The sequence below is a fragment of the Hesperophylax consimilis genome, chromosome 28, assembly GCF_061612785.1.
Source record: "Hesperophylax consimilis isolate HC1 chromosome 28, BYU_Hcon_1.0, whole genome shotgun sequence".
Taxonomy (NCBI): Eukaryota; Metazoa; Arthropoda; class Insecta; order Trichoptera; family Limnephilidae; genus Hesperophylax; species Hesperophylax consimilis.
Genome location: NC_142863.1, coordinates 22,759,256 through 22,785,840, shown reverse-complemented (window position 1 = coordinate 22,785,840; position 26,585 = coordinate 22,759,256). Strand labels below are relative to the sequence as shown.

The following is a 26,585-nucleotide window of genomic DNA, read 5'->3' as shown; positions in this document are numbered from 1 at the left end:
GAGGTAAAATGGGAGATAGCACAATGGGCCTATGGCCTAAGTGCTCCGGGAACTACGTGTAAACCGTCTCCGCTGATTCGTCAATGTGTATCTTTCTTGAGTCAAACAATGATTTTATTCAGGAAGCTTTTCGATTGTGTTCTGCCACTTTCTATCAGCCATTCTGTGATTGAATTTTTAAGAAAGTCTGTTTTATTCTTACAGCTTGAGCTAGGAATATATTAAATCTACACCAGATGTGACTCTATTATAATATTTTAATTCAAGCCTTTTTCAAGGTCTATCTACTATTCAATTTTTCAACAAAACGAGATGTCTTAACATCAATTGAATTAAATTTATAACAAACGACAATCGTGACAATTCCTTTCACAAACAATGAAATTGAAGACACTTTGTGACCTAGACCCAGAATGAAAGAATAATTTGTTATTACTTAAGAAGTAGGAAAAATATGGCGTGACAATGATGCTATTGTGTTGTTATTTTTTACGGTCTACGTTACGTCATGGTTTTATAGTAAAATTAGAGATGCCATAAAATAATTAGTTTACCTTGAAACTTCTCAATAATGTAGAAGTCAAAATATATTAAATATGACGATCCCGGCACGATCAATGGAGTAATATGGTGTGATAGCTCTCTATCCCCCATTCATAAAGAAGGTTCCCGTTTTAACCCGAAGGGCGTACTTTTGAAGATATAAAGGCTGGAAGTTTCGCCCTCGAGAAATTTCTAGTACAGTCCAGAATATTCGAGAGTATTTGAGAGCATTCCACATCATCTCAGAACATCCCGAAACATTCGGGAATAGTGTGGAACGTTCGAGAACATCCCGGAACATCCCATATCATAATGAACTAAAAACAAGATTACAGTCCGTTTCCTGACGTAATCGAGACAGTAATAGTATAAAACTAAGTCCCTACCCGCATTTGTCGGTTTGTGCGCTTAGTTCTTCCAAACCATGCAACGGATTTCGATAGGGTTTTCACTATCACTTAGAGAATTTCTTTCAGAAGGTTTATATTATTCTAAAAATAAAAAAATAAATCTTTCTAAGCAACATATATCTATCATTGTAATAATTTAGGAAGGTACTAGACAGAAAGTAGAAATAAGTCAGAATATAACATTCGTTATGTTCAATACAGAAGTATATAAAACATCAACAATCACACATGGCAATATTCTCATACAGAATTATACAAAACAACAACAACCACACATGACAACAATAATTATATTCAGTACAGAATTATATAAAACAACAACAATCACACATAAAAATAATAATTATGTTCAATTTAGAAGTATATAAAACATCAACAATCACACATGGCAATATGCTCATACAGAATTATACAAAACAACAACAACCACACATGACAACAATAATTATATTCAGTACAGAATTATATAAAACAACAACAATCACACATAAAAATAATAATTATGTTCAATATAGAAGTATATAAAACATCAACAATCACACATGGCAATATGTTCATACAGAATTATACAAAAGAACAACAACCACACATGACAGCAATAATTATATTCAGTACAGAATTATATAAAACAACAACAATCATACATAAAAATAATAATTATGTTCAATATAGAAGTATATAAAACATCAACAATCACACATGGCAATATGTTCATACAGAATTATATAAAACAACAACAATAAAAATAATAATTATGTTCAATATAGAAGTATATAAAACATCAACAATCACACATGGCAATATGTTCATACAGAATTATACAAAACAACAATAATCACATATAACAATAATAATTATGTTCAATACAACAGAATTATATAAAACAACAACAATCACACAAGACATTGATAATTCAGTATTTCCCTCAATTAGTATTCTGGGCAGTGAGGAGTTGAAAATAAATCTCAACTTCTAGTACGTAATGGAATCAGAAAACTTATAAATGCAAGCAATTCTGTACGATAAAATGCATCTTTTAGAAATACCAAGACGGTGAAAATCCTTCTGTCTAAAAATTTAAGCGTATTCGGATCATTTAAAAGAATGTTATAGTTCAACAATTTTATTTGAGCAAATTTTAAAACTTGTAAAGCGTAAACATTTATATTTCATTCTTTCAATATCTTGTAAAATGTATCTACTGTGTAATGTGTGTTCCAGACGAGAGAATTGTACTCAAGTTGACTAAGAATATATATATTATATGAGACAATAATCTGTGAACTTTAGAGTTCTAAAGTGAGTGCACAGTTTTTTTAATGTTATTTAGTTGTTAGATCAATGAACATATTTTCAGTTAATAAATATACTCAACATTTACTGATCTTTTATTTGATTTTTACCACATTTTTCAATTTCTCAACAAGAAAACGTATTTTTTAAAAGGAGTTTTATTTAAATAGTTTCATAAATTAATAACATTTCTAAAACTATATTATAAAAAACGAGGAAGATGTAAAAAATATCAAGAAAATTCTTATTTTTAAACTTTATAAAGTAAAGTACCCACAAGTAAAAAAAAAACTTTTTATTAACATGCAAAAAACATCAGTTGAACGTGCATGTAATTTTATATGAAGAAATAACCTCAAAATCTCGATGAACATTAAAATCGCTACTCTGATAAACAAATAATCTATTGTTAAAAAAGATTTTGTTCATATCATGTATTAATAATACCTGCGACCTAGTTAGCAGATCAGGACCAACCTTCAAGGCTGCATTATCAAACACGAGAAGATAATTTTTTCCAGTGCATTGTAATGTCAGTGAGTCTCTTTTAGAAACAACCGTATGACCTTAGTATTTTTTATTGTTTCTCTAACGCGTATATATCTTTATAGCCTTAAGCAAACAATTGCTAGTTTTATAACGTGTTGATTAGTATTTCAATTGATTTTGATGTAACATAATAGTCTAATCATTAAGGCCTCTAGCACATTGACCGTTAAATTTCTATGAGAAAGTCGGAGTATTTTTGTATATTTCCGCTTCTCTATCATTTTTGAAATATTAAATTTTTTAAATCAAACGTGAAAAGGTTTTAAAAACGGCTCACCTTCGTTTTTTCATCTAAACACTGAAGTTAGATTATTTTTTATTTATTTAGAATATAATATCTATAAATAATAAACTTATAAACCATACAAATAAAATCATATGACAGATTTTCACATAAACATCAAATTATAACAACAACAAAAACTAAGGCTCTACAGTACCCGTGGGGTAAAATATTTACAAAAATTTTGAATATTAGATACATAATAAAATAAGAAATAAAAACACATAAATATTTAAAAAAAATAACATAAAAACATATAATCCTCTCTATACTACCAACAGCAATAATCATTCACAACTAAACTGAACAAATGTTTACAAGATGAATGGTACGCAACTAAACAGGATTCATAGCAGCAACATGATAACTTGCAGTATGTTAACTCACTTTCACAGCAAATTTGAAATATGTGCTAAAGAAGGTATCAAAAAAAGTCAATTTCCTTAGAAGATTAAGAAATAAACTAAATGGAAACACTACAGAGCTCATTTATAAAACTATAGTTTGTCCACATTTAGATTATTGCTCTACTATGTTATATTTGGCCAATGAAGGAAATTTGAACAAACTAGATGTTATACAGAATAGAACTATGTGATGTATATTGGGATGAGGCAAATACGCAAGCATTAATCAAATGAGAGGGCAGCTAAATTGGATCCCAATAAAAAAGAGACTGTTATTTAATGTGTTAATTTTTCTGCATAAAGTCATGAACAACCAAATGCCAAAATATTTTAAGGATGAAATCGTTTTAGAGATGTTCATAATTACGAAACTAGAAATGTAAATAGAATTCGATTGCCACATATGAAGAAATCAAAATCACAGAACTGCCTAATGTACAAAGGACTAAAGATGTATGATGAAATGCATGAAAGTCTGAAGAATGAAGGAAGAATGAATGTATTTAAAAAGTTTATGTTATGTTTATTGTAAAAATATTTTAAGTTACAAAATGAAATATAATCTTGTTTATATTAGTTTATTTTCAAATGTTGTATAAACTAACTCAATAAATAATAAAAAATAAATATAATTAAAAATTGTAAATTGTTAAATGTTAGCTAGGATATATTTTTAAAATGTTATTGAATTACACGAAAATATGTCAATATCATTAAATACCAAATAAATAAATACTTATAAATACTTACGATATATTTTTAAAATGTTATTGAATTACACGAAAATATGTCAATATCATTAAATACCAAATAAATAAATACTTATAAATACTTACCAATGGTGATGCCCCTGGGAAGACTCACTAGGTTAATTAACTCCCTTCCAGCTAACTTGGATATTTTCCATATGTCCTACAACGACTTTAAGCGCGAAATATTGTATTTGTTTTAACTGTATACTTATGTATAATTTTTTTTCCATATTTTGTTTACCGCTTTTGCATATGTTTTAACTGTATACTTATGTATAAAATTTTCTTCAATAATTTGTTTACCGCTTTTGCAATGTATTGGTTTTTGTACTGTTTTTGCAAATAAATAAATAAATAAATAAAAAAAATTTAACGAAAACAAAATACACATTTTATTAGACAACTGTATTATAAGCATTACTGCTACCTTATTTTTTTGTCATTTCACATGAAAATAATTAATTTGGTTTCACAAAAGTGTACATTTTTAATATTCTGTGATTAATTTATATATTTGAATATAAAGCCTGATGTTTTTTTTCTTTAAACCACCGTTTAGTTTATATTTCTTACTATGGACGATAAGGGGGACACAACATTTTTTTTGAGACCATATGAGCTGTTCCTAAAAGCGAACAAATGGAATACGGACAATATCTGTTTGTTCCCAAAACAGTACAAATTAGCCCGAAGAGCTAAATAAGAAATTGGAACTGTATTAATAAAATAATATACTACAAAACAAATCAATTGGTCAATTGGACATATGACAAACGATGTCTGACGATAATTTATGTTATTTCAAATAATGCTAAGGTTTAACCATTTACACATATTAGAATTCGTGGTAAACCCATTCACAACTAAAATATTGCGAATAAGGAGGATCCAAAAAAAAATCACCATTTTCAACGAAATCGAAATGATACACGTTTTAATTCTTTTAACTCACTCAATATCTACAGGGCCATCCTTTTCTCCAACTGCTAGGCCTTTATAGTCACCTTATTTGGAAAATTCGAGGCTTTTTTTCGCCTCTGTAGGTCAGTGGGTGAGTGGTTTGCCTCGCGGCCACTGGTTCATTGTTCAAAGTCTTCAGACGTCACCTTATATGGCAAATGTGTCGTGGTCCAAAGGGGCGACCTTGAGGGATACCAACAATGCTTTCTGGAAGGGTTCAAAAAAGGTTTCACTATGACTCATGCTAAAACACTAATATAACGCATTATTATTTATATTACTTATTGTATATTATATTTAATATTCTGCAGGCCGCTAAGGAATGCTTATTACTAGGAATATTAGTTGTGGTCTAAAGGGACGACCTTGAGGGACACTATGGGACTCATGTAAAAAAATACTTACACACTGGAAATATTCAATGGAAATTTAATCTAATTTCTTATACACTACAAATCTATTCATATCGATTGATATGTAATATTCTGTGTAACATAGGCTTTTTACAGGACAGATATCTTGAGGTCCAATGAATCGATCTTAAGGAATACCAGCAATGCTATATATAAGGGTTCAAATGAGATATGTGGATTTATAATAATAAATGTAACCTGTTATAGTAGACATGTTATAGGGAAGATTAGTTGTGGTCCAAAGTAAGGACCTTAGGGATAATTAGGTAATTTGTTATACTTTATTATAATTTATTATTTTCATACATGATTTGAAATGTTTGCGGCAAAAGTATTAGAGTATTTTTTGTATTATGCCGCGTTGCACTCCATCCTTATTTAGCCAACATTTTGAACAGCATTACATATTAGGCAGCATCACCAGGCATACAGCACCACAAATCTGCCCTGATGATGGACACTGTAATGCTGTTTGAAACGTTGGCTAAAGAAAGAAGTAGCGTCACACGACATAATACCCCATAATAAATTACTATAAATCAAAAATTCAATTCAACAAAGAGAAAATCTTTAACTCGCTACAATTGCTTTAGGTTGTTGGCCAAATTTTACAATAGACATTATGTGATATTATACACATGTTAAGTTTGTGCATCCTTAGTCAGTCATCTCAGTAAACATAAGCCTACGTGTGCTCCTAAAAATAGCTTGCGTAGGGCCCGTGAAGATATTTATGTAAAACCATAATTGCAACCTTGCAATCTGTTGCACTGGATACATAAAGTGCATAATGAGTCGCCTCAACGCCATTTCCATTGTCTCGGATCTCGGTTGACAAGGAGATAACATATTGTGGATTGTGGAAACCACTCTTAATAAATTTAAAGTTGAATGCTGAAGTTCATTAATCATCGAACTTACTCATTTCGGTTGTGAGTCTGTAAGTGATTGTTGAATAAACTCGGAATTGTTTTTAATTTAAGTGTCAAAAACTTGAACAGATTGGATCATGAACACAGACAAACGATAATTATATATTATATACTATATTTGAAACGTGTATTTCTTTGTTTACATTTCTTATAGTTAATCTTAACAAGTAATGTTGGATTTTGTAATTTTTAAGGGTCTGCGTTTATAAAAAAGCGATTTTTAGTAAATAACTAGATTTAATAATTGTGCAATATTTAGAAAGAGACCGGAATAATGTTGTATCAAATTCTTGTTTTGAGAATAATTGAAAAAAACTAAACTACTTATCTTTCATAACATTTCATAAAAAATGCATGTACACAAAATTCCTAGGAGTTTTAATTAAAAATTGTTGAAGAACCGCAATGAAATCAGTATTTTATACAAGATTTAAATGTTATGTGCATTTATGTGCATTGCACACATGTAAATAATAACATGAAAAAAAAACAAACAAATTACGTTCGAGATATTGACACGAGATCAACTTACAACATTATAATACAAACCCGTTTCAGCGGCTAAAAAAACAGGCTAAACAATATATTTTCCAGACTAATACCTACTGCTTACCCAAATCTTCCAGCTTCTTGGCTTTGATTGAACAACATTATACAAAGTTATTCCACAAGCAAATCTTTAAAATTCTTTCTAAATAGTTCCTACCCTAAAAGATGCTTAATAATGCACCCAACATTACTCCATCAGTAAATGTTCGTTTTTATAAAATGAGATGACGATATACAATGTCAGGCAAGTGAAATAGCGCTGTTAAATTGGCAAGTAAAAAGACGAACCGAGTCTTTAGTGACATTGGTTTCCATTCAAATCTAAATGGAAGGCATTTTTAGTGTTCTTCTTCATAATATGAATACACGAAAGAAAAATATACTAAAAAACTCTTCGAAGAGGGTAATGATTTTTTTAATTGGTAATGAGTCTACCTTTTCCTTTTACTTGCCAATAACTCCACACAAGAGGCTCTGAGGAAGATAATTTCCATCAGACCTTTGTGGATGCTGTGAGGAGAGTCTTTTCGGGGAACAAGAATCTTGAAGAGACCCATGTTGTAGGAGAGAGGAAACACTAAGGCCAGCAAATCGTTCCATAGTGACATTGGTTTCCATTCAAATCTACATGGAAGGCATTTTTAGTGTTCTTCTTCATAATATGAATACACGAAAGAAAAAAATACTAAAAAAAACTCTTCGAAGAGGGTAATGATTTTTTTTTAAATTTTGATAATAGTGCAGTGTGAGTCTACCTTTTCCTTTTACTTGCCAATAACTCCACACAGGAAGCTCTGAGGATAATTTCCATCAGACCTTTGTGGATGTTGTGTGGAGAGTCTTTTCGGGGAACAAGGATCTTAAAGGGACCCATGTTGTAGGAGAGAGGAAACACTGAGGCCAGCAAATCGTTCCATAGCCTAACTGTTGAACTCAAGAACGAGTCCTAGAAACGATCCTTTGGCGTTGTCATGTGACATATGCCGACCGTGTGTCAATGTTGAGCGCACGTTTGATTCGTTTGCTGGTGCCGAAGGGATTGACGACACTAGTTCTTAGAAACATCCTCTATTTAAATACTGGTAAAACGAATCAAGGGTGTTTTTCAACTATATATGTTGGGACTCCAGAATAGACGCCTGCCATATTCAATGTGGATGATTGTGATTATCGCCAATTAGCCGAATGATTATGTGGTTCTCCAATCCTCAGAATCCAAGGTTGCGTGATTACTCTCGGTGTGTAATAATGAGAATTCTGATATTACCAATTTAGTTTTTATTTTAACAAAACTCACGTTACAATAATTTTGTGAACAAACAGATCGCGTACGCTGGAGGAGATATAGGGATAACGCGAGGTATCGCAAGAATGTGGGTAAAAATAATGTTGTCATTATTTTCTGGAGATGTAAACTACCAATACTTTACCCTACATCAACATAGGGGCGCACTTGCGATTTGTGAAGAGTCAGCAGTTGTTTAATATTAAATTATCAACTGGCCTTGTACATCTAAGTACAAGGATGTACAATATAGATGGTACGCCCAGTTTCTAGGAGGCTAACTCGACTTCGATGGAACTCCAAAGATTCGTTTTTGGATCCTGTCTAAAATATTTAAGACCCTATTATTGTTGTTCTTCATTAGGGACAACACTCAGAGCATGGTGATGATTCCAAAGGGATTTTGGATAATAGCTTTCAATCTCTTGATGGAGTATCTGATGGTCTATTTGGACTGTCGTTGTGATGTGGTGTGTTGTCACTGAGTGTGGGTGTCACCTGACACTGAGTGTTGTGTTATGTGCGGAGTGCCAGCGACCCACGCGCCGCGGCAAGGTTGCTGGGAACACTTATCACGGTCCGGAGGTCGCCCAATACCCAGCTGCTCTCAAACCAACATAACATTATTATTATTTGTCGACTGCAAACAGTGATAAGTCGGATAAATCAGATGGAAATGCAACTCTAACATGTCGAATGTTTTTTTTGCTTAATCAGTTTAGATGTATCTTAACCCCAGACAGCTAACGTTCGTCAAAATGACGAGCATCAGATGCAAATCGATGCTTATATCGAGAGTATAGTCATCACGAATCAACTTAGCGACCGCTATACCTACTCGTGCGCATTGCGACAGCTCGGTAAGTTATTTTGTTTTAGAGATACCTACTACGTCATTTTGTCGAATGTTCAATGGTTTTGGTGGTTTTAGTGGTTTTCTCAAACCTGCGCCAAAAAATAGTTTGTGGCTTGACATTATATAAATGAATCTATATTTAACTTTAAAAAAAATCACTTATATAAGCTTGTAATTCGGTTGTCATATTTATTTACACCTTCTCGATGTCAAAGAAAAAATGCAATTTTACCAATCTATCATTATTTAGTGTTAAATGTGATTTTTTTTAAAAAGTAGTACCATTTCATATGTGTGATAAAATTTTATACTTAAAACTTAAATAACATAAGTTTTTGTTATTTCGTTGTTTAAATAATAACCTTAGCATTATGTATTTTACTACTAAAATAAAATAACAAAAATCAAAATTGAAAATAGGATATGTTCGTTAAAAAGTCGAATGGTTCACATATTGACGTACAATAACAACGTATGCTATCTAAGGGTTAAATGTATAATTCATAAAAATTTGAGAAGTAATAATGACACAACGCATGAATTTCCCAAATTATAGTACTTACTTAATTTTTTTCCGATAAGGCTGAATAGAGATGAAAGAGGACAGAGATGGAGGAGAGGAAGGTTGGCAAGATTGGGAATAGCCTGGCTATTCAGATCCGGTAAACACGACTAAAGCCATTTCAAATAACATTTCGATTCTAAATGATGGTCATTCACAAGGGTGATACAGAGAATATCTTCCACTCTGGAACGTGCCGCAAATATACAACATGTTATTTTAAAATTATTTAATGTTAATTAAAACTATGTTGCGCACGACGGGATTTGAATCCGCGACCTACGTATTCGTAGTCGAGAGCCTTACTTCCCAACCACAGAGGCCAACTATATTAAATTACATAATAATAATAAATTTTAATACCTTTAGTGCCTATGTAACTTCACACACAGGTGAACACTTTTACTTTCTGTAAAACAGTGTTTGAAACAAACAGAATTATAATAAATAAATACAGAATTTGAAAAAATTCATCAAATTTCAACGTTCATTTTCTGGTTTTGTGAAAATACTTTTAAAGTTCTGTTATTATATCATTGTAAGCCAGTTACTTGACAGAACTAAAATAATAACAGAACCCGAAAAGATCTTTCACAGAACTTGAAAAGTAACTTTGAAATTTAAAGAATTGTTCGAATTCTGAGAAAAAACTCGTCCCTAGGATAACTAAGGTTGTTTTACAGCATTTGAACAATTCATTACATTTTAAAGTTGTATTTCAAGTTCTGTTAATATTTCAGTTTTTTTTAAACAACTGGCTAATAGTGATGTATTAACAGAACTTCAATAGAACCTTCACAGAACTTGAAAATCAACTATGAAATTTGACCAATTCATTAAATTTAAACGTTCAACAATCGGCCCATGATGAAATGGTAACAGAACTTGAATAGAACTTTCACAGCACTTAAATTTTAACTTTGAAATGAATTGTTCAATTTCTGTGAAACAATCCGTCCTTAATTTTAAGAAACCATTGACTAATAAATTATTGTTCTTAAACACCTACGAATTAAAATGAGCCAGTAAAGACGAATTCGGCTAAGGAATTTAGCGAGGGAAGACGTTTATTCATAATGAAAGAGATCTGAATTATTAATCAAAGTATTGTTTTGTTAACATAGACAGCATAAAATAATATCATTTTAATCATAAGCCAATGCTGATACCCGACTTGGCCCGGTAATTGATTATTCTAATAGTATAACATAATAATACTACCTAATTTTACCAGATACCCAAACATTCTTCGATATTTCATTGAAAAATGTACGCAACAAATGATTCTTGCAAGAAAAAGTTAACATATCAAGTCCTTTTTAAATACATACATTTGAATTTGACTTTTGTTTATCTTGAATGAATGTATAAATGAAGTGGCAATTGGACCCACTTCCCGACATTCGATCGAGCTGAAACTCAGCAGAAAGACTCGTTTGTTAATGACGATGCATTCTATCAAGGTTTGGTGGCAATCACGCATACACACGTGGACATATACGCATTTACAGCAGTTAACATACTAAATAACTGTCGGTCCTACCCAATCGGGATATGGTTCAGCCGTTAGCGCGCTGGACTCCAGTCTCTGGGGATGAAGGTTCAATCTTCATTATAGGCAAAAAAAAAATATTTCAAAAATTCAATGTTCAAAGATCAGTCCCCCGGGAGGAAGGTTCAATCCTAACAAAAAAAAAAAAAAAATATTTTATGGGTATTAACTGAACCTCAAAATCAAATCAAATTCTTTCTTTAGTTATGTTTTGTGACTAGATACACTATTTAGGCAGTTCCACAATTTCCCCATCTCCTTCCTAGAGCGCATTCCGTCAACCATTCTTGGTGTCACATTAATAAATGTGTATCTCGTACCATTTCAACACAAAGTAATATATAGTAGCAAACAGTCGTCAATTAAGTATTACGTCATACGTGGTCAGCCATTGGTGTACCTGAAAGGAGAGGTATCGATTGCGCGAATAACTTTTCCCAATATGGCGCGCAGGTGACACTAGATTCAAAATGGGCGCCGGCAAACAGCTGTTGTCTCGATTCCCGCACAGATTGGAAAATGCACAAATTTGGGTCGTCGAGCGTCGAAATGACTAGAATATGAATGATTTTGTCGTTTTGTTGTGTAATAGTGGATTAGGTTTGTGTTAATCGGCTTGCTTTATAACGATTTTAACAGGAGTTTCTTTTTTGTTGACAATTTATACGTAGAGATTCTTTTCCAAGAATTTTCTTAGTATTCGTTAATTTTTGCTATAATTTAGAAAATTTATTTCGTCCGGATTGCATATAGGCCCTTCATAGGTATTCATACAATTTTATACAAAATTGTTTTATCTTTTATTTAGGATTTTATAAAAGTTTTCCTTATTTTCCATACAAAAATACGCTAAATTGAATTACTTTATGTATTGTTATGATTATGATTGCTTTGCCGCTTCTATAAAACCTTATGTATTTTGTAAGATTGTGGATATTTAAGTTATTTTCGTTTATTTTTGATCGGATGAAAAAAATTTAATATACTACATGATTTAACTATTAAACTACTATAAGTCCAAAATACGTTCACTACTTACATCTAGAAGTAATATTGTTTAAATCTTGTGTTGTTTCTTAATAATTTATTTACCTTAATACTAACATGTACATAATTAAACTAGAATTCCCTCACCAAACACAAGAGCATTGTCTCTTTATGGTGAGGAAAGGCTACTTTAATTTCTATTGTTTTAAATCTTGTTTATATCCTGTATACTTATCTATGTAAAAAAATATTTTTTTCAAATATTAAATAAAAAAAAAAAAAAATAAAAAAAACTAACTTAAATCGCAAAATCCCCACTCTCAGTGTCGTCCTGGGTCAAGTCTTTGCTTGAAATGAATATAGCCATGTTTGGTAACCAGCTTTAAGTAATCAATTACCACAATTGGGTATGCCATTGTCACACTGGCTGCAGACTTATTATTAGTATTCTGCCGTCTAATATAATGATGTGATGATGATATAATGAAAACCTCATATTATGTTAAGCGCCGTTTTTCCACGGGTTTTCCACAAAATCCTACTCTCTTTCAAAAATCAAAATAATATTTAAATCTCGAATTTAAATCTGGATGCAAAACATAGATCAGAAATAGAAAACCATAATAAACCAAATACAGACTGAAACCAAAACCACTCAACTGTACTAAAAAACACCATGTAATATATATTTATAACTATTTCAGAAGAAAAAACACTACGTAATATTTTTGTAATTACTTTATATTATTCGTACTGCTAAATTGTAACATTCTTGATATGAGTGTATCAGCTAACCCATAGATGGCACTAGGTTAAATTAGCTCAGCCATAGATGGCGTTAGCTGTCGAGAATGATGAGAGAATATATACGGTATCCTCAACATTGGAGATCCCAGTGATGATATCATATTATCTCTATTTGTTACAACAAAAAAGGAAGATAATAAAACATTTATTAATTTTTTTTTTTTTTTTTTTGCACTGATTGTGATGCGATCTGATAATTCTAAATTGTATTTTAATACAATAATTCATAATGTATTTTTCTAAAGTAATACTTGTTAACAATGCAAGTATTATAATAATTTATCCCCCATTCTCTAAAAGCAACATTGTTTTTTTGAAGGTCGTGTCTGTTGGTTTTAACGTGGGCATGTTTAAGAGGTGATTCTATCAACTTCGGAGCCGTTTAAAGTGATTAACGACACTTTAGTATTTTATCTCTAGGAATAGGTTTAATTTATTCTAAAACGTTGGTAAGCAACCAGTGGTTTAAGAATCAATACGTACAAATGAGAAAAGCACACAATTTATTTATTCACGCCTTGAATGCTTTTACTTGTATACATTGTTCAGGAGTACAATAATAAATGTATACTTAATAACATAATAAACTGAGTATGAACGATGTTAGCAGGTAAAATACAAAAATAAAAAGTTATCATAGAGAGTTATTTTATACAAAGGAGTTTAATAACTGTATATAATAACAAGAGTACGAAATAAGTACTTAAGGCGATGCACTACGTCGTGTAATATTTTGAATCGAGCCGCTATCAAAAACACACCTTACGTAGATGGCGATAAGACTTAAATTCCCGCTTAACACCATCCGCCTGTTTTGATTTATGCAAGAAAAAAACATGGCTAAAAAGTGCATTTATTTTATTTTGTGGATGTTCAGGCAGTAATATTTAAAAAAATTTCGATCATTTTATAAATAACTTATTTTGCCACATTATGCAATAAAACTATAACCGAAAATGGGTTCGTAAGTAGGAGATTTCGAACTTTAAAGCAGTTTTCATAGGCCTTATACATTATTTTTTTGTTGTCTTATAAAAAGATTTATCTAAAAATACTCGATTATTTCAAAGGCCAGGATGTATTCTACTTGCAGTATTTAATTAAAGCATCCGAAAAATTTCTAGGCGACCAAATTTTCAAACCAAAAACACATGATTTTGCATTACTACGTAGTGCATCGCCTTAAGATACTATGAAAGTAGTTACAGAGCAATGTGTAGTAACCTTTACTACAGTTTGTTGTAAAGTATGTTCGTATTTAGCAAACCTCTATTGTGTCTTGTACAGAACACAGCTAAATTAATACAGCGATAAAAGATATATACGAAGAAGTATGGAAGTTTAAAAGATATATCGAAATTTGTAGAAAGGTGTTGTTTGATAATAATATAATAACAAAGTTAATGTAAGTTTGTAAACAAAATTATAAAAATAAACTTAAACTGTTGAAAAGCAAGTGTTAATTAGATTATATTTATTAACCGTTAACTGACAGCTCAAATCTAAAAAGTTGAAATTAGTAAATACATTTTTTATTTGCGTACTCTGGAGCCCCAAAATATACATATATTTTCATAATTTTTTTTTCTTAGTTTATTAAAATATAATTCTTACATTTTCATTCAAAAGAAGAGATTAACATTATTATAAGTTACCATAAGTAATTATCAACGATTAGGTTATATAAAAAGAAATAAAATAATAAAAAACGAAAAAACAGGACATATAAGCAATGCAAATAAAAACAAGTTCTAAGCTGTTAATTTAATTCACCCCTAATTGGAAATAACTCTTATTTAGGGATGAAAAGTTATATGATGTATATATGCAAGATATATGACTTGTGTACAAGTCTAGCATGAATATATTTTGTTTAAAGCTTGTAATGTCATGGAATACGAGTAATACCTATTTAAATTCCCAATTGCAATTTTGCTGTAGGAAACCTTATTAAATGCTTTGTTTCGTCAAGATTACAAGATAATTTATTTACGTAAAGAATTACAAATAAGTCTTACCAGACTAAGGTCTTTTCTAGTTGAGTATCTAAGTTATTATGTCGAAACAATTAAGACACTGAGCTCTGTCCCCTACGATCAGCTAAGGTTCGGGTATCCAAATCGGAACCATTCGGAACCTGGCGTGCGCAAGCGCCGCTTGCTTTGCAGGCAGTGCCATCTATGATTAATGACTAAAACTATCTTTACAATATTAGCAACACAACAATATTTATTATTTCAAAATCAAATTAGTTTGCGTGTGGCGCATTACCAAACGATATAATAAATAATCTTAATTAGCGATGGTGCAACACACCTGTGATACCTTATGCCGTGGACATCACTAGATAAATAATTAAAGATACCTACAATCATTATCAATCATTACATCAATGAAGAGCCTACCAAATATGCAAATTGAAATAAAAGAAACATCTCTTAATTGGTGTCAATAAATTATGTAGTCACACAAAGTACCTATTTGGTAAATTAAGATAATATAAGACAATATTGACCAAAAAAGAGTGTCACATCGCCAATCAGAAATGTTTGATTGAATTTCTTGAATTGACTTTAGGTAGGTTTAGTTATTAGTTCTTAATAGCTAGATTACTTTTCGATTAAAAAGAGCAAATCTATTTTAATATTAAATTTCTAGATGGAATGTGACGCTCGTGTCTGCCGACAAGATTTCAAGTGTGGAAGATATTCTCAGTAACGCCCGAGAGAAATGACATCATTCAGAATCGAATCATTGGATTCTTCTTTATGTGCCGTATCAGGTCCCCCGACGTTGGCGATCACTCTAGAAAATGTCTCTTTGTCTTGCGCTGCCCGGAATAGCTCCTCCACACTTCTAATGCCGGTCCACTCTCGTATACTTCGCAGCCAAGACATTTGTCTCCTACCAGGCCCTCTGTGACCCTCTATCTTGCCTTTCAATATTAACTGGAGCAAGTGATACTTCTCCCCTCGAAGTACATGACCCAGATATGAAATTTTCCTGATTTTTATTAATCTAAGCAGTTCTCTCTCTGCTCTAGCCCGCCTGAGAATTTCTGTGTTGGTGATCATGTCGGTCCATGGGACTTTGAGTATTCTCCGGTGAAGCCAAATTTCAAAAGCCTCTAACCTGTTCATGGTATTTACTTTCAAGGTCCATGTTTCACATCCATACAAGAAGACCGACAACACATAACATTTTAGCATTCTCTTCCTTAGTTTTAAGCTGATATTATCATTGCAGAAGAGGGATTTCATTTTAATGAACGCAGTTCTTGCTGCTTCATCATTCTGCTTCAATCATTGGATGAAATGCCTTTTTGTTTAGTGACCAGATTTTAATAATAGCCAGGTACTTTCCCACCTTCATCTTCCTCGTCTCCTTACCGACCCTCCTCACCACCTCTAGTCTCATAACAATTCTCAATGATTGGGGATGCCACAGTCTCACTGGCTCCAGACGGTTGGGAATATTTGAAACTCTTGAGCGGCATACAGCAATTATTCACAGTATCCTGGAGTATAGTTCCATTATTTGGGCCCCCTCTGAATAAAACCATATCCTAGAAATAGAAAAAGTACGAATAAGTAAGAGCAAAATAGAAAAGTAAAAACGTGCATTACCTATACGTGGGTGAATATACGTACTATCCTTTTATATATTCATTCTTATTATTAACAGGAATGCTCGATTTCAACAGCTTAGAAGCACACAAAATGTTCTAATCCACTTATATTTATTTATTAATACGCCTAAAAAGACTTTTTATATAAAAGTGATACATGATGCAGTGCACATAGGAGAATATCTGTATTATACAGGAGATACTGACAGTAAATAGACGTAATCCACTGTAAAGTAGGTACAAAATACACAATTGTAAAATTGTGATTACAAATATAATTTACCAACGCTACTCTAATTTGTAGGATTCGACAAAGTGTTGGTATAGATTATGCTTAGTTCTATAAATGTGGTCAGTAAATAAATCAATAGCACCCCCATACTTGTTGCCCAGATCATGCATCCTATTGGTCACTGAGTGTGTCTGATAGTTGGTCGTATATGTATTGCGCAAGAATGTTATATTATGTCTTGTATTCCTAGTCGGCACATGGAATTTAATAGTGGCAACGTTAACTTATATGTGCCTTACAAGTATACTTGGGGGAGATCCGATGCACTTTTTTATACCCCGAAAGCGAGGACATCTGCCTGTCAGAATGCGCCAATCAAGTCTTTAACGATTCTGCATTGACCATCGACATTTTAAACGTCTGTCTTGTGATCTTCTCCGTGATATATTGATGGAAAACCGTTTTACGGAGAACATGAATAAAGAAATAAAATAAGGTAGGCTTATCTTAGCGATTGATATCAGATCTTTCTGGCAAAGTTTGTAAAAAGAGAAATGAAGTTATTTAATCAATGACACGAGGAATAATACCATGAAGTTACAAATGAGAGAATGCATGGTAGGTTAAACGATAGCATTGGCACATGATAATACCTAGCTTTTAATGACTACGTGTCCACGATCCACTCTCTAGATTTAGAAGCAGAAGACGGAGAAGGGAAAGAGGAATAAGAAGTAACAACTGAAGAAGACACCATTAACCATTTAGACGAGCACCCAAGAGATTATAAATCACGAAGTTTCGTAACATAGCAAATATGTAGTTCAAACTGAGAACAGGACCGAAGTAAGGTAAAAAAAATACATTGACCCTCTAGTTTGCTAAGAAATCCACTCTGAATTTCTTTCACTTGAATTTATGATGCCTCGATTTTATGGTATTTGAACATCAGAAAATATTACTAGTACACTAAAATATAATTTATTCGCTTGGCAAGGAAATTATCTATCCTTATATTATTCTAGCAGGTCGTTTCGTCGCTTGAAAATATGTTTATTTAATTTGTGAAAAAGCGCGTCGCGAAATTCCGCGTCAACTGTCATAATTCCGATTCTCAAAAGCCATATTACTGTATATATTTATTAAACATAAGAATATTTTCTTATGTGTTCATTATGTAAGATTTTTTTAGTAACATTAAATGCAAAAGAATATTTCTCAGCGTAAGTTATATATTATTCTGGGGAAACTACATAGAATAGATATATAATTTATTATAAAAATGTGATATTATATAATCTGTGATTTAATGAACTCATTATCTGATAAGACGGTACACTTTACAAAAACATAATTTTCCGAAAAACCTTTCTACCCAGGAACTGGAGTCGAAAACTCTACAAACCTCGCCGAATGCCAATCGGGTAGGACCGACATTTATTTCGTATTATAACTTCTGTAATGTTTTCCTATTTCAGAAAAACGCATATATTTCAACGTATATGTGCGTGATTGCCAGCAAAATTTTATAGAATGCATTGTCATCGACAACGAGTCAATCTACCGATCGGATGTCGGGAAGTGGGTTGATTTCTACTTCCAAAAGTTTCATTAATTCATTTCCGAAAACAAGAGTGAAAATAATGACTAGTCTTTTAATAAATAATGACTAGTCTTTTAATAAATAAAGATTCGAAATTTTTAAATTGGAAATTCATATGTCATACGGCATAATATATTCTGGTCTAGTAATGTGTAATTTCTATCACCTAAGAAATTCTAAAAATATACTACTATAGGATTCATATGTCTTATACTGATTTCTAAATGTGGAAATTCTAACTTACAATTACAATTGTAAATGTTCTCCAAAATGCCCTGGAAAGAATCTCAGAATTGTGATATCCCTAAAGAAACCATTCATCTGCTCTGAATGCAATTACTAATGTTATACAAATTGACCCTGGTAATAAATTACATCTTTGCGATTCTTTCAAGAATAAAGAAACCATCCTGTCACTTCAAATGCAATCAACAATGTTCTCAAAATTGGTTTTGACAGCTTCGCCATTCCATTGTAAGAATATTATGTACTAAATACACAATTTGGCTGTCTTTAAACGGGAATCCTTCCCAGTTGGACAGACAAAGGTTCATTTTATTTGTAATTTATATATATAAAATTTAAAAAAATAATTAAAAAATTAAAATAATTCAATTTAATGTTTTTGAAAAGATCACCCAATCTTCGTCTGTCCCCAGTGCGGCCCTGCACAGTAAGTCGGTAGAGGCAAATGTCACGAGAAAGTAAAAGTCTCGTTAAAAGCATCGTTACCATCAATTTAGTTCGGCTCCGACGGACGACCACAAATCTTTTCCTGCAAACACTTTTTCCCTTTCAATCTTATCTAACCCAAGTTTAAAGAATTTGGTTCCACTACCAGCTTGCAGAATTCTAACGTTGCTTGAACTAGCTTTGTCCATGTTTTGAGACCAGATCTGAATAGCCTAGTACTTTCCCCACCTCCCTCTTTCCCATCTTCTTCAACTCTCTACTACCTTCAGCCTCACAACAAAACCTAATTGGGGATGCCATAGTCTCACTGGCTCCAGAAGGTTGGGAGCAATTGGGACTCTTGTGTGGTTTCACATGAGAAATTTTTAAAAAAATCTACAAATGTAATCAAAAATACAAATTAATTTCGGTTGTGTGTCTATGATTCAATGAACTCGAATTTGTTTTGGAATTAGTGTCTTTTTAAAAATTGAAACAAAATGTGTGAAGAATTCCGATAACCGGTAAAGTAAACCTAATTGTAATTTAAAAAAAAATAATTTTTCGTTGTGTAGTGGCTGCATCGCCTATTATCAATACGAGTAGACTAATTGTTCGCATCGCTTCCATGGCCCGGGCCCAGAGCGACAACTACCGACGCACTTACCTACAATCATAAAGTATAAATATTTAACGCATCTGTTTTTATTTTTGATAATGTCACCATCTCAATTTAAGTTCTTTTATGAAACTTTATTCATGCCAGTAAGTACAATAATATTGATTATTCCGATTTGATACCCGTACCACGATACCACGATCGTGTACGGAGAAAATGATCCTGTTAAAAAGTGACAGCATGCCAACTTCCTGAAAAAATATTAGTCATTCAGAATACAGCGAGAACACGTTTTCTTTTCCTAATAGATATCACGACGGAATGCGACAATGTCAATTTCAATATCAGTATTTGTATTAACACGCGTTCTGCCGTCCCCATAAAACATTCGCTTTTTGCTGATAATTTGTTAGGAACTCTTTCGATTCATTCGTTATAGGCTTGCAGTCCCATTTTTAACAGAAATAATTTTATCAGATTTTTAATATATGAACAGTATTTCAAATCAGTAAGTTTTCTCCGTGTGCGAATTCCAATATTCAATAAAAAGTTAGTATCCAACACGGCCATCATCTAAAACCAGAAATAACAAACAAATATACAGGCAGGTGAAGTGCCAATTAGTCGAGTTAAAACAGGACATCACTACGCTCAGTCAACTAATCACACAATTTATAAAGAGAGTCGTAGTCGGCTTCATTCTCTCCATTGATTGATTGATTTTATTTTGAGTGAGACATTTTCACGTGTTTTGGATTCGAATTCGCATTAAACTATATTTAATTTATTTAATTAATTAATATATTTATTTATTGTATTTAATTAATTTAATATATTGATTTATTTGAGCTCCAGGAGCTCGTATTTATGTTTAAATTATGTGATCAGTTGGTACACATTAATAATACAACATTTTAAAGTGCATAATTTTTGGGTTATTATGCCGTGTTGGGTATCCTTCTTCTTTAGCCAACGTTCGGACAGCATTTTTTTTACACATCTGCCCCGATGATGGACATTTTAATGGTGTCCGAAACGTAGCTAAAGAAGCAGGAACACCAACACGGTACAATAATCCAAAAAATAATCAAGATAGGCTGTGAAAATCTCAAATCAAATACCAGAAAATTGTTTTAATTCTAAATTTGAAAATTGTACTTCTTTTGGGTAAAGTTCTTAGGGTTAATCCTGATAAATAAAGTCAGATTTCACGATTAACATGATTCAATAACTTGTTTGCGCAAGTATTTTTACAGCGAAATTGTGGAAATTATGGCAGATTTGTAGATTTGCACTTGGCACTAAGTTTACTTGTGAGTCGAACGTTTTTTTTATTGATCTGGATTTCTGCGCTTGATGACCACATCTAAATATAAAAATACTTCCCAATCTTCCTCTCCACATCTTCTATCTCATAAATAAAGATATCATCAAGGAGTCCCACTGGCTCAGATCAATTGAGAGCAATTGGGACTATGGCATCCACAATTGGGGTAGGTATTGCACGGATAAAACTGATATGAAATACTGTTAATTTATTAAAAATCTGATCAAATCATTCGTTTTCCTGTTGAAAATGAAAATACAGGCCTATAACGAATGAATTGAAAGAGTGCCTAGCAAAGTATCAGTCAAAAACGAATGTTTGAACACGTGATCATACAAATACTGATATTGATATTGACATACTGATACTATCGCATTCCACCATGATAACTATTAGAAAATGAACATGTGTTGTCTGTATATTCTGAATGACTAATCAGGAAGTTGGCATGCTGTCCCTTTTTAACAGAATCATCTCCATGTGTGTGATGCTGAAGGGGTAGTATGAAAAGAAAGGAGAAAGAAGAAAGATATTTACAAATGGAATCAATTTTTACCTGAATCCTCAATTTCCGCTTTGCAATTAAACATCTTTAACTGAATTAAATATACCCTTTAAAGAAAGCTTGACTAATACAAGTATCGTCGATTGCTTTCTGAGATTGTAAGTTAACTTATGATAAACATAATATGTCATACCATTCTAGACCACATTCAGGTCAGGTCATAAACGATAAGGTTGTTTCTTTAAGGTTCCGAAGCATTTCCTACAGTGCTTGTACCTCTGAAACTAATTTGATAATCATATTGATTTTGAAAGATATAAAAGCGATAGTTGATTTGACGAAAAATGAAGAAAATTTAAGTATACAATTTGATTGTCGGAAAAAATTTTTAACAATTCATCATATTTCAATGATGATTTTCATGTTCTGTAAAGGTTCTATTCAAGTTTTGTTATTTTATCATTACGGAACAGTTATAGGATCAAACTGAAATAATAACAGAACTTGAATATAACCTTCACAGATCTTGAAAATCAATTTTGAAATTTTTTATTTTATTTATTTATTTATTTATTAATTTTCAACGCCCTGATGGGCTTCTACATGACAAGTTCATAATACAGAGACGGTTTTATAAATAAAAAAGATAACTATAAAAATATAACTAGTAAACATCATATGAAAGGTATACAGATAAATTTAAGCAAAGATAGTGCACAATAAAAGAGAAAGATTCTAAGTTGTAAATGGCATAGAAATAAACTAGTATGTATGTTAGTAATTACAAAATTTACAGGTGACTAATTAAATGTGATGAATAATACATGACAAAATGCAAGATACATAAACAGAAAACGGTAATATGTTTTTACATTGTAGATTAATATAGAAATACACAAATATGTATATGCAATAGACCCTATGTGATGCTCCATAGATATCAAAATATTCTACGTAAAAATATTGTTCAGATATTTCTTGAATAAAGGTAAACTTGTATTAAATACATCAATGTTTGAGGTGAATTTGTTCCCTAGTGTGTGTAGTCGTGAAATTGGTGCATGTGTGTGATAGTTGGTTACAGAATTATTGTTGCAGAATAATATGTTTTGCCTTGTTTCTCGAGTAGGTACTTTAAAATCAATGAGATTCAGGAGTTCGCAACAATCTAGTTCGGAGTGAATAATTTTAAACAAAAAAGTTAGATCATTTATTTTTCTTCTGTTTTCTAGGGAGTGCAATTTAAGTGTATTTAGTAAAGATGTGTAGTTAATGTGTTGAATAGGTATGTGTAACTTGAAGTTAATAAATCTTAAAAATTTGTGCTGCACTCTTTCAATATTTCTTATATGAATTTGATAATATGGAGACCAAACTATGGAATTGTATTCCAGCAAGCTGCGTACGAGTGACAAATATACGATTAATTTGATGAATTGTTCAAATTTTGTGAACTAACCCGTCTTTAGATTGGCGTGAAGGCACTGGCTTAAAACATATTACGATTGTAACCAATTTTATAAAGTAATAATAATGTATTTGAGTTTTATATATACCTAAGGAGCTTCAATAGCTTAAAGTTAATAAACACCTTCATACATTTATTATTTGATGTAACGTAGAAAAGAATAACAAGATAAAATATTAGAAACATAAATTTAATAAAGCTTTATGAGTTTCTTAGTATTGAAAGAAACACGGTACACCAAAAAATATACATTTTATCAATTATTGTGAATTATACTGATAAAAAATATTGTTTTGATTTATTTTTGGGCATAATAATGCCGTTTTTCGCTTCGTATTTCTTTAGCCAAAGTTTTTGACACCATTATAGTGTCCTTCATCAGGGCAGACGTGTAATCAAAAGCAAAGGGTGTAATGTAAAGATGTGTAAATGTGATGACTAAATCTGCCCTGATGATGGCTAATGTAACGCTATCCGAAACGTTGGCAAAAGAAGGAGGTTCAGCACCACGGCAAAAGTCCCAAATCATGTTTGATAAAAATATGTTTGTTCCCAGATGTGACCGAATCTTTTTCTGTTTCACGTTTTTCGTTTGAGAATTGTCTCTAACGATTAAACATGCTTATTGTTCGAGTTATAATCTATTCGGTTTATTAATTACTATTTTTTAATGTTTCATGTTTCTATATATATTGTTTTCCTCTCAGTATTGACGAGTGCCTACTAAACTACGTATAAAATATGTTGTGCTTGAAAAGACTTTATTTTATTTGACTTGTCGAATTTCCAGATGCCATAGAGCAAACCAGAGTCGCCGATAAAGTAAACCACCAATAAGAAGTAAGCACAGATGAACGAGACAAACGACACAGAAAAGAAGAAAGAAAGAAAGGTCGAATCACTAAACCGACAGAACCGAAAGAACCCATGCCTGATGCAGTCAAAACACTAGAGCAAGATGATGAAATAGATCCAAAAGAAGAAACAGAAACCAAAGATTTGACAGAGAACAAGCAGAGTCCAGTCACTAAGCAAAGGAGCGTGTCCTTCAACAGGGACGTCCACGTAAAACGAATCGGTAAGATGATTAAAGAAGTCGGAGTCATCCGGGAATCTGTTGGACTAATGGACACTCACTTTCCGAGGAAAGGCACTCATACCAAAATAATACTTTCACCATACCCTATTAATGATTAATCTCACCTTCTTGCGTTTGTTTGAATAAGTAGTTTTTAACATTTTGACTAATGATTGACATTTTTTCTTATTTTTTATGTTTCTTCTCGAGTATTTATGATTTTTTTAACTAATCTAATACTTTGAAGCGTTTACTAGAAAATAACCAAATTTCTAATTTTTAACAACTTTTGTGCATTTTTCGTAGTTTAAATATTATGGATATTGTTTGTAAATACAGCCCATACAATAATTATGTTATATGTATTTATACAAAAAAATATTATTATGAAAGAGAAGAAGTAGTATTACAGTATCCATTTTGTCATGACTTATTATTGCGTATCGCAGCTAATATTTAATTTAAAGTTTCTCTAAAATCACTGAGTGTAACACATTATCACAAATTTTTTACATTGCATAGTTTGACAAATAATTATAGGTCCCAATGTACGAGCCTTGTGGTATTCCTGATCACATCGTTTTTGGGTAGCAATAAAAAAAAACTATAAAAACCTTTGAAACCAAAAAGAAGTGACGAAAAGAACAAGACTAATGGATTTCTGTAAATAACATAACAATAACAAGTGTGGATTTGAGTGAATAACACCCAATAATAATATTTATAATATAATATGATATTATAACACGTCAATAACAACATGAACTCTGCGGAAAAGCAGCCAAATTTCTGACAAATTCCTCGCAATAATTCCGCAACAGGCACTGGGCACATCTTTTCTGTCGGTTTGGTGATTTCCTTGTGAATATAATATATTTGAATATGTGAACAACTATAATTACTTTATTTTTTGTATCGTATACTCCTTCAATCTTTAATGTAGGTTAAATGTTGGTGACAAGCAGCCTTATTTACCATTACGCATTGGTAAGTGAGACACTTAATTTTTAACATTGTGTACCTTCCAAAAATTTACCACTTGTGCATGTCTTGAATTGTTATTTTCCCTCATAAACATGTTTAAGATTTGAATAGTCGAGAACGTGCTCCATCACATTTTCTCCTCTAGGGAACTTATTTGTCTATAGTTTTAGGTATTCTGTAATCTGGTATTCTTTCCAGGTAGCCATCCCATTACAGTATTTGGGACTTACAAATCTCACAATGGTTTCAACGTCAACTAAATTCTTGAATTATTCATGGCTACTGTTGTAACTCCCAGAATCTCGCGGCTGTTCCAAATTAAACACCAGGATAAACAAAAAAAAAATACGCATTATAATACCGATGTGTAATGACCCCTGCAACTGCTCTCAGTTAGAAGGGAAATTTTTACCTGTTCAGTGTCTTATCCCAGAGTAACAAGATTTATAAAAATACACGCCTTAGTGGACCATCGAATTTTAGGGGGTCTAACATAATATAATAGATAACATTACAATATCGGATCGATAAGTGTAACTACCAACGATTTCATACCGATTTCCCGAGCACGGTTGCGCTTTTGATAGCCCAATCGATATTGATAATGCGATAAATAAGAAATATATATTTGCTGGCGGTATCGTCACTACATTTCAAAACGTCAATCGTCATACAGCTACGTAAAAATATTAATAAATTGACTCGAAATTTGAATTGAAATACTAACTTTTTTTTTTTTTTTTTATAGTGAATACCTCACAAGAGTCCCAACTGCTCCCGTCTGGAGCCAGTGAGACTATGGCATCCCCAATTGGGGGATGTTGTGAGGCTGAAGGTAAGTGGGGAAGGGAAAGAGGAAGGTGGGGAAGTACCTGGCTATTCAGATCTAGTCACTAAACACGGCTAAAGCCATTTGGAGCAACGTTTCAATTCTGAATGGTGGTCTTACACCAGGGCGATACTGGTAGTATCTTCCACTCTGGAACGTGCCGCAAATATACTATATATTATTTTAATTAATTAATTGTGAAATAACACAAATTAATCAAATAAAATTTATTTGCGCACGCCGGGTTCGAACCCGCGACCTTCGGAATGGTAGTCCAATGCGTTACCACTGGACTATGCCGGCCGTCAACTGAACTGAACTGAAATATGCTTTCACAGTCCGCATTTACCTTTTGACACTAAAAGGGAGTTAATTAGTAAATAATATCTTTATTCACAACTTGTTATGTATTGTAATGATAATCATAATTTCTCCAAGCCCGAACCAATGTAGCGTCATTCGAATTTCTCGAAGTGTAAACGACTACTTTCAACTCTAAG

General features: G+C 32.1%; 1 protein-coding gene across 2 annotated transcripts in view; it reads left to right on the top strand.

The window, feature by feature from the left end:
* blo (bloated) overlaps positions 1 to 26,585 on the top strand; it is a 169,144-nt gene that overhangs the window by 114,233 nt on the left and 28,326 nt on the right. For both annotated transcript variants that reach the window (XM_089648650.1, XM_089648649.1), the window contains exon 4: positions 23,985 to 24,272. In XM_089648650.1, coding sequence (XP_089504776.1) covers positions 24,122 to 24,272 — 151 coding nt within the window. In that variant the 5' untranslated portion in view covers positions 23,985 to 24,121. The remainder of the gene's footprint in view (positions 1 to 23,984; positions 24,273 to 26,585) is intronic.